This window comes from Alosa alosa, chromosome 21, assembly GCF_017589495.1.
Source record: "Alosa alosa isolate M-15738 ecotype Scorff River chromosome 21, AALO_Geno_1.1, whole genome shotgun sequence".
NCBI classification, from domain to species: domain Eukaryota; kingdom Metazoa; phylum Chordata; class Actinopteri; order Clupeiformes; family Clupeidae; genus Alosa; species Alosa alosa.
The window spans coordinates 12,148,612-12,161,111 of record NC_063209.1 but is presented as its reverse complement, the minus strand read 5'-3'; the positions used below and the strand labels follow the sequence as shown (position 1 = coordinate 12,161,111).

General features: G+C 46.5%; 1 protein-coding gene across 8 annotated transcripts in view; it reads left to right on the top strand.

Annotated features, from left to right (window-relative positions):
- Nucleotides 1–4,454: 4,454 nt before the first annotated feature.
- The window catches only part of arhgef9b (Cdc42 guanine nucleotide exchange factor (GEF) 9b), a 45,181-nt gene continuing 37,135 nt past the window's right edge, over nucleotides 4,455–12,500 (top strand). For 5 of the 8 annotated variants that reach the window (XM_048231199.1, XM_048231198.1, XM_048231200.1 and 2 more), the window contains exons 1-4: nucleotides 4,456–4,731; nucleotides 6,198–7,861; nucleotides 11,011–11,152; nucleotides 12,125–12,249. In XM_048231199.1, coding sequence (XP_048087156.1) covers nucleotides 6,257–7,861; nucleotides 11,011–11,152; nucleotides 12,125–12,249 — 1,872 coding nt within the window. In that variant the 5' untranslated portion in view covers nucleotides 4,456–4,731; nucleotides 6,198–6,256. Of the gene's footprint in view, nucleotides 4,732–6,197; nucleotides 7,862–11,010; nucleotides 11,153–12,124; nucleotides 12,250–12,500 lie in introns of all 8 variants that reach the window. The other 3 variants (XM_048231202.1, XM_048231203.1, XM_048231201.1) reach the window with 3 other exon arrangements.

The window sequence follows — 12,500 nt, the reverse complement described above, 5'->3', positions numbered from 1 at the left end:
ATAACCAAAAGGCAGACGCCCACTGCAACAATAAACAACAATTTAAGGGGCAGGAGCGCAGGAGCTTGCTTCTCGCCACCCCCTCAAGCTGACAAGCCCCTCTCTCTTTCTCTCTTTCTCTCTCCCTACCTTTTACTTCATCTGTCTATCTTATTCTCTTTATCTCTCTTCACCATCATCTACCCACTTACAGTATTATTGTTATGTTGTTTTGTTGTTATGTTGTTTTGTTGTTATGTTGTTTTGTTGTTATGCTGTTTGTGATCTGCCTCTTGATCTGGCACTCTTCATGCCTTTCCCACACTTTTCTTTTATTCTCTCATTTTATGCCTCTTCCTTTCTTGCTGTCTTTGTCTCACTCTCCCATTCACCTTTTCAGGTTTTCTCTTTCAGCCTGCTGTCATTGTGCCATCTCTTTTCTTTCCTCTAACATCTACTCTCTCCTGAGGTATCGCCCTGGTCTCTCTAAGCTAATTAATCATACACAAGCCAGTATGTATCTGGGCTCCCAGCTCTCTTAAATTTCACACTGAAATCCAGTTGACCTCAGGGAATTGTGCAGGGGGGAAAAAACATATTTGTTATCAAGAGTAGTCCTTAATGAGAATTGTGTGGGAACTTCTCAGAGGACAACACTAAATAATGGCCAGTCACAATCAAATGTCTTTGCAGAGTCCCCTGTTTCCTACTTTTTTTGTCTGTCTTCGCCACACAAAACCCAACAAAGCTGTTCACTTGGAGCCACAACAAGCTGAGCAACCGAAAGGAAATGTTTTCACGCGGGCACATCCACAGCCTGTCCTGTCTGAGCTGACCTAAAAGCCCTTGCCTGGGGGCTTCTCCGGGTCCTGTGATACAGCCACAGATACAGAGGGAGCAAGAGGCGATAGCTGAGCAACTCACCGGATAAACCCCCCCCCACACACACACACACACACACACACACACACACACACACACACACACACACACACACACACACACCACACACACACCAAAAAAAAAAAAAACAAGGCCACTGCTTAGGCCGTTATCCCGAAATCAAAGTGCTGGAACCTTGTCGCCCACACAAGCCTTGAAGGGGTATTTCATTTTTTTGCATCTTTTCTTCGCTGGCTATCTCTCTGTATTTGCTGTGGGTGAAAAGGGGCATGACAAAGGGCCACAGCTCACTGAGGTGCTGTGTTGCAGGACTGCTGAAGAGGGATTATCATGATGGATGCGCTGGGCCAAGTCAAACTGAAATCACCATGCCTCATTACTAGTGCCTCTGAGAATATGTCATGTATGATCTCCAAACAAGTCTGTCATCATTTTTTTCATATTCTGACACTTCTTTACTCATGCTTCCTTTCTCACAGGCACACATGAACACACACACGCACACACACACACACACACACTCTCTTTCTCTCTCTTTTGCTCTTTCTCTTTCCATCTTAACACAAAGTCTGATAAGGTGCTTGCCTGTCCAGATTGGAATTCCTTAAAAATATCTGGTTTCCTATTCAGCCGGCCGAGCGGAAGTATAACTGCTTGCTTTCCGTTGCTTGTGTTTACTGTAGCCCGTTTTCCTGTTTTCTGATTCTCTCTGATACAGCGCGAGTGGCCGCCACACTGAGCAGCCTCAATTTCTTCCCTCTAGTCTCTCGCTCCAGAAAGACGCCAACATAAATGCCTGGCTATTTCTCATTTAGGCTTTTATCACAAGGCCTTGGTTAAAAAAGAAACATGACGGACAAAAATATCTGCTCATCTTAACACACAAAAAAAGACAATAGGCCTCAGTGAAAGGAAGTCACAAGATGGAGAGGACAGTGGAGAGAGAGGCTCTGCGGTAGCCACACGGAGCTGGTGGACTATGAGAAGAATGCGTATCACAGCGAGAGGAGAATGCAAGGAATGCCAGTGTAATTTTATCTAAAGCCCAACGCTGCTTCCAGCCATTACCTGTGTGCTCCTCTTATCCAAAGTCTGACCAGGGAACAGTCCTTGGGGAGGACAAGGGTGGGGGGGGTGGTGGTGGTAATGGTGTAGCCCTCACTGTCATAGAGATGTTTGCAGAGCCCTGCGATGTCTGGCCCTTAACCGTCCACTGTGCCATCTGTGTTAGTGAGGGTTGGAAATGGACCAATTATGTGCTGTTATACACAAAATAATGAGGAGGGCTTTCTGAGTCACAGCGGCACACACATAGAACACATGGCTATTTTAACCATGCCAGTGAACAGCACGCTACTCTAGTGATGCTGAGACACACCCTTTCACACAATAAACTGATGTCTCAGGGTGCAGCAGTTGATTTTGTTCTCCACTTTGATGCGTGTGTGTGTTTTGTTTCATTTGTTTTATTTGTTGGACCACAACAAAAGCTCACTCCAAGGACATGTCCTTATATGTAATGTGTCACCCATGTGGTCTAGTAGGCATTCATCTTTCAAAACAGCAATAACACAAAACCCCCATTTTTAACACAACTGCTGGTGAAACAATTACTGCTGGGGGCGAAAAAGGAGAGAAGTGCATGCTACACGGAGGTTGTTTTGTCCAGCGCCTCCCGTGAGCGCCACAGTTGGGACCGTGTCACAGGAAGCCGAGGAAGAGGCCGATTGTTCTAAAAAATGAAAAGCCAATGACATCACTCCGAGCGATGGCCTCACAAAAACTTTTACAAGCACAAGATAATAACAGCACAATAAACAGGCATATGACTACTATCCCCCTCCGGTGCGACAGGGAAGTCCTACAGTCTGTTTTTGTAAGTCTCGACTAATTTGTTTTTCTCATTGCAGGATTGAAACACTTAAAAAAGAAACATTCTGAGCAGGAGTGGCTGGTGAAGCCAACATTTCTAAGCACAACCACAGTGTGCCCTTCTCTGCCCCTGTGTCCTCTCCTCCCTCTGTCTTCTCCCCTCTCTATACTTCTCAGTCTACACTTTCTTTCTGTGTGTGTGTGTGTGTGTGGTGTGTGTGTGTGTGTGTGTGTGTGTGTACACATATACAATACATCTGTATGTATGTATTTATCTTCTGTTTGTATGTAGGTCAACGTGAAAATACATATTTATATATGTATGTATGTATATATATATTTATATATATACATATACTTTGTGTGTTATCTGTGAGTGTATTGTACACAATGCATCTACTAGTGCATAGTCTACTCTAGTAAGTGACTTATTAGTGGAGTGCTCTACACCCAGCTGAGTCCTGGGGGTCTCCGTGGTTGCACAGGATGCGCTCTGCGACAGGAACGGACAGCAGGAAAAGCTGCTGGTCATTCACAGGAAGCGCGAAGAATGCGAAGGCGCTCGGGGAAGTGGGCCTCTCTCGCCACTCTTCCCCGCTCGTCACTCTCCACTCTCCTGCTCCCATTGTCAAGATGAGAACTCCACGGGAATCCACCGTCTCCTGCCTGCCGTCCGTAAATATATCACGAACGCCGTCAGCCAGACGCGAAATCATAGCCCAATCAGACAACTAGAGAATGAAAACAGGCCATCTGACCTCTTCCCAGAGGACAGCTGTGGTTTGTCCAATGAGGTGGCTGCTGTTGCTGATCAGAGCTCTGTTATGTTTAGACTGGGCACTGGGCGGGTATGGTTCTGCCACGGTGCTGCCACCCTCGAGTGGGCACTAAGTGGCAGAGAGTGACTCACACACACGGGGGAGACGGAACACAATTGCCTCGGCGACCACGCAGGCACAGACGAGGGGAGGGGAGGGGGGCTTGTATACCGGCAGATATTTACATACAGTCAGCCAGGCTTCCTGTCTTTGTCAAGCGAGGGAGCATTTTTTTTCGTGTGACCCATTGATGTAAGATCTACTCTTTCCTGTGTAGAGAGAAGGGAGAGCACAGGGATGGGGGGGCAGCTGAGTGTTAGACAAGAAATGCCATATGATTACAATGGCCACCAAAACAGGACAGAGAGCAGATGTTTAAATTTAGGCTCTCCCACACATCACGCCTTTCAGAGATGAGGGCTCCAAAAGCTGTCAGGGTCTCTATATTGTGTGGGTTTCCTGAGCATTATCCAAATTTGACCCCATGAAGGCTTATCACATCACACAGACTTCACAGATGGACCAAGACAGTAAAACAAAGGTGTTTTAAGTTCCAGATTGGTTTATATGGAATTAAATGGCTTTACTGTCCTCTATAGCCTACTGAATGAGTAGCCTAAAGATAGTGTTCAACACCAAATGAGGGGTGGTAAAAAATTAAAACAAAACATCAATCAGACAGATGGAAACGTTTTGTCTTTTTGAAGGAAAAAAAACAGTAGCAGAAATGAATAAAAAAAAAAAGTGTAATGTCGGGAGGATTTGGGCGTTGTACGAAGTTGACCCAACTGCGTGTGTGTGTGCGCGCGCGTGTGTTTTTGAGTAGCGCGCTTTGTCTGCGTGCGTGCGTCTCGCACACTATCTCGGTGTCGGCGTCTGTTCAGGATTTTGGGGCAAGAGTTCAACAGTTCCCCCGCACAGAGAAACCACTTTGGACTTATTCTTAGGAGGTTTTGGAGGATTCCAGGACGTTTGAAGAGAGACGGTTTAGGTGGAATGTACACACTTCGAACGGAGCTAAGGATTCACCGCGGAATGTCTGCCATAGTTTTTATTGGGCTACAAAGTTTTTTACGCATACCCCTAGTGTAATTCTGTCAAACAGGAGCAGTTTTGTTCGTCTCATTTGGAACATGCACTTTGGACGGAATGACTTAAAGTAAGTTTTTTGGCGAGAAAATGTTTTAAAGATTTGAACTCTAATCCGGAAAAGTACTTTCTCAGCATACTTTATTGATTTAAGCAAGTGTTTTGTTTTTTGAAGGTAACATTAAAGACGGGCAATTTACGTTAAAGAGAGGAAAGAGGGGTAGCCTTAAGAAATCAGAATTTTGTTAGACGTGTGTGTAGGGGAAGTAAGCCTTGTGAATTAAATCTCTAATTTGAAGAACTGTCAGAAAAGTTTTCTGCTTCATTCCTTGGGTGTGATGCGACTTCTTCAAAGTTAGACCAGGAGCCTCTACGCAGTAGGCTACCACTCAAATAGCCTATAGACTAATGGATAAATGACGTGGGGTGAGTTCAGCAACAGTTTGAGTGTCTTCTTGACGTTATTCCAGACGCCCTTATGAAGACTACCGTGATAGCCTGTGTCTGTTTATTTAAATCAGGGGCTATTTCTCCATGAAAGATTCGCATATTCTCATTAGATTACTATCTAGCCTACTACTATCTACTATCATATAGTATTGAAATTGGTGTATTTATTTGACCTAGGCTACAAAGCAACGCAAGTTATTTTGTTTTTAGCCCAACCACATTTTCTGCACATTAGGATACCAGAGAAGATAGACAGATAAGTCTAGTTAGCCTAGGCGCGTCTGTCCTCGTAGGCCTATTCTTTAATGTTACATCTGTCATTTCATTAACATTGTCCACACGTGGGTAGCCTATTTGAGCTCGTGCACGCACCCCTGCTAGGGCCGAGTTAGTAGCCTAGCTGTCAGATAAATACGAGGCAATGTCAGGCCACCGCTCTAAATACCTTGATATTCCCTGTAAAGGCGTAGTCTCCATGGCAACGCCGCATCTGCTCAGGGGAAATATTTTACTTTGTGGTAGGGTCTGGGCAGCTAAATGCTCTGCGGAGTGGAGAGGGTGAATATGAAAACGCTGACTCACAAGAACATTCCACTGAATTACTTAGGCGAATCTCAACACTCAGCACGGGGTTCACAAGTCATGTTACGCTGGGAACGTGGGCCATGTGTGGGCTTACAAGGAGTTCACTGAGCTTTGATGTGGAGGCATTCGAAATTTCCCCAATGTTTTGCTTTCTCCCGCTCCTATGTCGGAGAACGAATACTATACTTAAGTCATCCAGTGATTCTGAAGGGGGGGGTGATAGAGCAGGAAGAAGTTGACTCATGTTGCCATATGAGAAAAAGTAAAGGCGAGAGGAAAAAAGCTGCTAGCCGATTACAATGAGTATTTGTAGCCTACAGAAACATGAATGAAATAAAATGTCAGTAGGCCTAGTAGGCTATATTTCTGTATAAAGGGACAGTTTCTCCATTCTGACAACTGTTGTTTAAAGGATACTGTTAGGTTCAAGTTCTGTGATGGACATGTGTAGCAGTATCTTTTGCTGAATGACATCATCTTTTCTTTGCATATAATCCACAGGTTCTTCTGGTTGTGACTGGCAGCAAAATGGGCCACCTAGTCGTTAGCTGATATTACTTATGCCATGTGAAAGGATGGACCATCCAAGCAGCCCCACCTGTGACAACAGTGACCCAAATGGTTTCGTGAACCGTGTGTTCAACGTCTCCCTGGACGTGGAGAAGGAAACAGGGATCATGCGGGTTCAGGAGGCCAAGCCCGGGGAGCTCGAGGCATCCCCCCCTCCGACCCCGGTGAAGGACCATCCGGAGGCCATCCGGAGGCCCAGATCCACCGGCATCTGGAAGATTCTTAACCGGCGCAGAACCGCCTCGGACCTGGACCGCCGGCCGCACTCCATGATCCTCCCCGGCGAGGCGTCCATCCCGAAGCTCTCCTTCATGGACAAGGTGAGGTCCTTCAAGAAGCTGAAGACCCCGACGTCTGTTTTCAGGGGCAAAGCGGGCAAACTGTCCAGCTCCAAGCTCAACAGCTCGCTCAGGGATGAGCCCGAGGACGACAGCAACATCTGCAGAGACTTTCCCTCGCCGCTGTACACCCACAGGAACACGCTCAGGAACCGTGGAAAGAGGCACTCCTACGCTGGTCACACCACCGACTTCGACGTCTCCTTCGAGGACATTGACTTGACCCCCACCCCTGAGAACGATCAAACACCTGTCAAACACGTGGCCAACAACCACAATGGATGCAAGACTTTGGAGAGGGTGACGTACACCAAGAAGGCACATCCGAACATTTCAAATTGTAACAACTCCACACTCACAATACATGAGGAAAGGTCTGTGACAGAGAGTCCCAGGGTTACTGTGAGATCTAGAAAGACAAAAGGTTCCGAAGTGTGGAGCTACTTGAGAAGGATCTCCTTAATGGGAAAAGGAGGTTCGGGGTTGTCTGACAAGAGTTTTGAATCTTTGCACACACTAGACAAGACCATTGACTCAGACTATGGCTCAGTCGACTTTGAATGTATCAGAGATTTTCAGCCTGCTCCAAAGCCCACAGGTGCCGATGGCAAAAGCAGCCATTTTGGTGGGCTGGTTCGCTTCTTCAACAGCATGGCACAGACTGCACGTAAATGGAAGAATTCTTCGCGGTCATTCTCACCGCCCGATGAGGAGCGCTCGCCTGTCGGCTCCCCGCGGTCGCAGAGGCCACGGGACTTTCCCCATGCCACGTCCATGACCTTGCGGAGCGAGGACAAGGTGGAGTGCCTCTCAACAGGTTCTCACCTGTCTCCGGATGGAAACCTGTGCGAGGCCTCACCTGCCAAGGCAGCGCCGGGCAGGTCCCCCCAGGTAATCCTGAAGTCATGGAAAGTGTACCCAGACTCACCAGGAGGGAGCAGTCGCCCCTCAAACCCCTCTGAGGGGTCAGGCTCGACTCTGACTCCCCTAAACTCCGCACGCACCTCTCTGGCCACTATAGAGAACCAACCGAGGGGTGATGTCACAGAGGGGGGCTCACTCTCTGAGGCAGAGAACCAATCAGAGTGCATCTCCCCTGAGGAAGTGGCAGACCTTACAGAATCTGAGTTGGGTTCTATGGATATACCGGTCTCTATGGAGAAAAATGAGTCTGTCAGCAACCAATCAGCTCCAGAGAAAAAGGACTCAGTTCCTAACAGGGCAGCCGTAGCTGGTGGTTCTGATGAGGTGTTTATGGTAAGGGACACCGTAACTTTGATATGACTTGTGATTCCCTTATGTGTACTGTAAACACAACTAAGATACTATATGTCAGTTATGGTTTTGTCATAAATGTTGACAAACAATTGTTCTGTAAATAACAAATATCCTGTTTTGCGATGTTCTGTATTCACCTCTACATTCTACTTTCACAGAACGTTCACAACTTCTTTTCATCATTGTTTAAGGAGACCATTAATTTACATTGTAATTAATCCAGATCCATCTCTCCTCCTCACCAGTACTCACTCTCATTCTTAACCTTCATTTGCACAGAAACACATTTGCTCTCATTGCTTCATATAAAAAATATCATCTCACAAAGTCAAACTGGGATTTTCCCCTCCAAATTTAATCAAAGCAGCATTCTGGGATTCCTGTAAGTGTGCCGGTAGGCGGTAGTGAGGGAGAGGGCTATCAGGAAGTACATAGCTGCAGTTTTCCATGCCCTGGTAATAGCTACCTTCAGACAGCCCCCAATTCATTCAGCACACACATGGTGTAGGCTGTCCCCTGTCAAATAACAGTGTTCAATTACTGAACCAGGAAAGAATAGGAGTCAGGTCAAATTTAGCTCACCCTGACTGTGCAGTCTTGACAGAAAGCACTGGCCTGCTCTTAGGCCTTCTATTTCTCTCCTCTCCTGTTCTCCTAGGATTCCCACACACAGCCCTGTGGTGTGATGAGTAGCACTGCAAATTAGTCATATTCTCTCACGTTTTTTTTCCTCTTCTTTTCCTTCTGCTGACTGGCGCATATGAGTTGGTGTACTGTAACGGTGTGATGAGCAGAGAGCATGAGATGTCTCTTTACATTAGTATTCCAGCTATCACCGTGAAGAAGCACAACCCCCTCCCCCCCCCCCCCATATGCCCACATGCTCACTCTTTTCGTGTAGACCCTTTCAACAATAAAAACAAAAACAATGCTTGAACGTTCTATTTGGGCCCCAATCTACTTCCTCTGCATTAAGATAACATATGGAATGTTAAAAAGGAAGTCTTGTGGGGCCAACTATGATGCTGATAATGGAACTCTCTTGAAAGGGTCTATAACTACTGAAAGTTCCCCCGCTCTTGACTCAAGGACTTGCTGTGACTAGTGTCCAATGCATTTCTCACAGTTTTGCTCACATGAGATTTGTTCAGGGAGTAATGAAGCGAGTCTACTGAATACTGGAAGAAGTGCCCTCAGAGACACACACACACACACACACACACACACACGCACACACACACAGTCTAGGGAGGTCAGTCTTTTCTCTTCCCTTACTCTCTCCTTCTTCCTCTCCCTCCATCTCTCTCTCTGTCTCTCTCTCTCTCACTCTTTCTCTTGCTCTCTCCCCTTTTTCTCTGAGCACAGACAGATTCAGAGTAGATTTAGGTCACCAAATTCCTCTCCTTTTTAACCATGTGGCTGAAAATAGCCCCTGGCAGGTGTCGACGGGACAGGCATCATCAAAAACGCCCAGGCTCATCCTGGGCCAGCCCCGGGCCCTCGCCCGTCTCACTCCTTCCCCAAAAGGCCCGGCGATCAAGGCCGGCCTCGCTGTGCGTGACCGCTCTGAGCGTGCCCCACCCCATCCTGGAGGAAGGATACGCGGGGCCGCTCGGGCCCGTTGACTCGACCCTGGGCTCCCACTGGCTACGGAGGGAGAGCGGACCGAGCGTGCTCCGAGTGAGGCGTGCCTACCCCCACAAGAGGCCGCGCTCGGTCATCGAAGGAGGAAACGGCCTTCTCAGCGGGCCGGACGCCGCCATCGCCGCCGCTGCGCAGCAGCACAGAGTAAGCCCGAAGTTCTGTGACCCCAGCTGACCTCTCACCTACTCTCTGCCTCTCCGTTCCTGGAACCTCTGCTGTCCCAGCGTAGAGTCTGCAGAATGGCCTTTCCTGTCCCTACCTACCTTCCCCGCTCTACTCCCAGCTGACCCCCGGCCAGGTCACTATGTTATATCAGTGGAAAAAAACAGCTGTTCTGCTCTCAATAGTGTCTAATTAGCCTGAAAGCACAGGAGTAGGAAGTTTGTCCAGGATGCATGGGATCCAATAGTCCATGTTAGATCATCAGTGCTATCATACTCATATGCTGTTACTAATGCTTATGCATCTGCTATTTACTCTAAATGTTTTTGGATATACACTGAAAGGACGCATTCTAAAATGGAGGCTAAAATCGCTGTCCCACTGTTATCATTGTAATCTTAATATGTAGTGGAATATTGTGACAGAAGATGAAAGCCTAATATTTGAAATTCTGAGTATTTGAATTAGTTCTCAAATCCCTTTGTTTTTATAGAGCTACAATCTAGGATGCATTGCATTGTTAGTTTACTTTGAGAATGGATTTTTGCTGATGTGTGATCTTGATATAATTGAGACCATTAACAGCTCAGTAAGCTGCATTGTCTGTGTGTAGAGCCCCATTTTCAGTTTTCCTCAGTAAATAAACAGCGGTGACATTTAAGTGTTCCTACATAAAGGAACAAAAAAAGGATGAAGAACCAGACAGAATTAAAGACCAAAATAAAACAGAGAAAAAGAAAGAAAGAAAGAAAGAAAATCAGACTGTCAATGACCTCCCACCTCCTCCCACTCATTTATAAATATAGCTTGCCGGCTTCTGATCTGTAATGCATTCACCACATGCTCAACTCTGATGGTGAGGCTAACGCAGACTAGCATTTATACTCCCAAACAATGTACTACGCATGGCCCCGTTTCAAGCAGCTGATATTTATAGCTATGCCTTGCGTCCCCACCACAACTCTCCATTCCTCCTGCTTTGTTCCTTCATTACATTCTCTCTCGCGCTCTCTCTATCTACTGTATCTATCTATCTCTCTCTCACTTTCTCTCTCTCTCTCTCTCTCTCTCTCTCTCTTGCTTTCTTCTTACTGAATGCTTAAGCCCCTGCTTTGATCCATCTGCTGCGTTCAATGCTATCAATTAGAGTCATTCAGTTCATATATGCATCTCATCCTCTTTGGGAGTTCACCTGCATGCAATCCCTCAGAATTCTTGCACACACATAATCAGCTCTCTCGGGGGGATGGGGGTGGTGTGGGGTTGTGGAGCTTCCAGCTCTGTACCTGGCTGTGACACTAACTTTATCTAGTGGATTCCAGACTCTGTCCCGCCCCCTGGGAGTGTCTCCTCGCGACCCCCCCTTCAGGGTCATCCTGCAGAGGTGCCGCTCTCTGCCCCTGCCCCAGTACAACCCGGCTGAGTTGGTGCCGGTGCGACAGGAACACACGCTGCCTCAGACAGGTAAACTCACTGGCGTTAGGTAAACACCCCCCGATTAGCACCATTCAGAATGCCCGCTTGATGACTTAGCACTGTACCAGGTAATCATACAGTTCATTTTGGATGGTTGTTTCAATTCTCAACTGGATTTTTTACTCACCATGTAGTGCACTATAAAAGACCCACAATTCACCACTGACTGTATAGACTATGTATAGACTACAGTGTATAGACTATGCACACACTGATTTCATCAATACATTTCTGGCTAAATTGACTGAAAACTGGTCATTCACCTGTTTACATTAGTCACCAGTGGGCTATGCCTAAATGATGTCTGAGGTGTCTGTTGATATGGCCAGATTAATGGTATGAGGGGAAACCAGAGCGCCTAATAGTTTAAGTAGATTTTGGAAGCACTTAAAATATTTTGTGAGGAATGATTTAAGGATTATTCAAGATTCATTTTTCTTCCAAGATGGTATCTTCAACATGTAATGAGATGTGTTTGAAAGGTATTATAAGACATCCTTTTATATTTATGCTTTTATGCTAAGACTTGACAGTATAATGAATGCTTTCTTTTCTCTTTATACACTCTCTGAGGGAACGTACTCTTGTGACTCTCCTCATCCAATGAAAAGATAGAGGAGCTAAAATTAATCTTTGATATGAACAGATTTTAATCGGTTTAATTCAATTGTGAACACTGTAGGGCCTGACAAGCAGTTTTGTGTGGTAACTGATGTGTCTCCTTGCACAATAGGTCTATGTACATTTTTCTATTTCAAAAAGTAATTATTGTCCCACGCTTCTGAATCAATCCTCCTACTGTGCTAACTAAACACAAGCCCGTGGAACAACTAATAAATCAGATACAAAAGTAGCAGCATGTTTGAAGTGGGGGGGATCAAGGAAGGAGTGTTTCTATTGGAATACGGATGTGTACAGATTTGCTTCCAGGATGTGTGACTACTGTCTGTTGGCCTGCAGGCGAGCCTTTGGAGCAGACGGGTTCGGTCCGACTACGGAATGGAAAGGCCAGTGGAGGTGGTGGTGGCGGGCTGAGACACAGAAAGGCCCTGAGGCCGGGATCGGAACCGCTGCAGGTCAACAGTGTGAGTGGGCAGTTTCTGTTTCCTGTTTATGTATATGTTTTTCAAGCTCTGCTCATATGTCTTATTCAGCCTCTGGCTCTGTCTCTGGCCCAGACCCCTACTTTCTCTGTATCTCATTCTCACTTCCACCTCACCCTATCTCCCTCTTCTCCTCTATCTTCCTCCCACCATATCTCCCTCTCTGCCTCTCTCTCCCTCCCTCTCTCACTTTCCCTTTCCCTCCCTCCCTCTCTCCCTTCCTCAGCAGACAC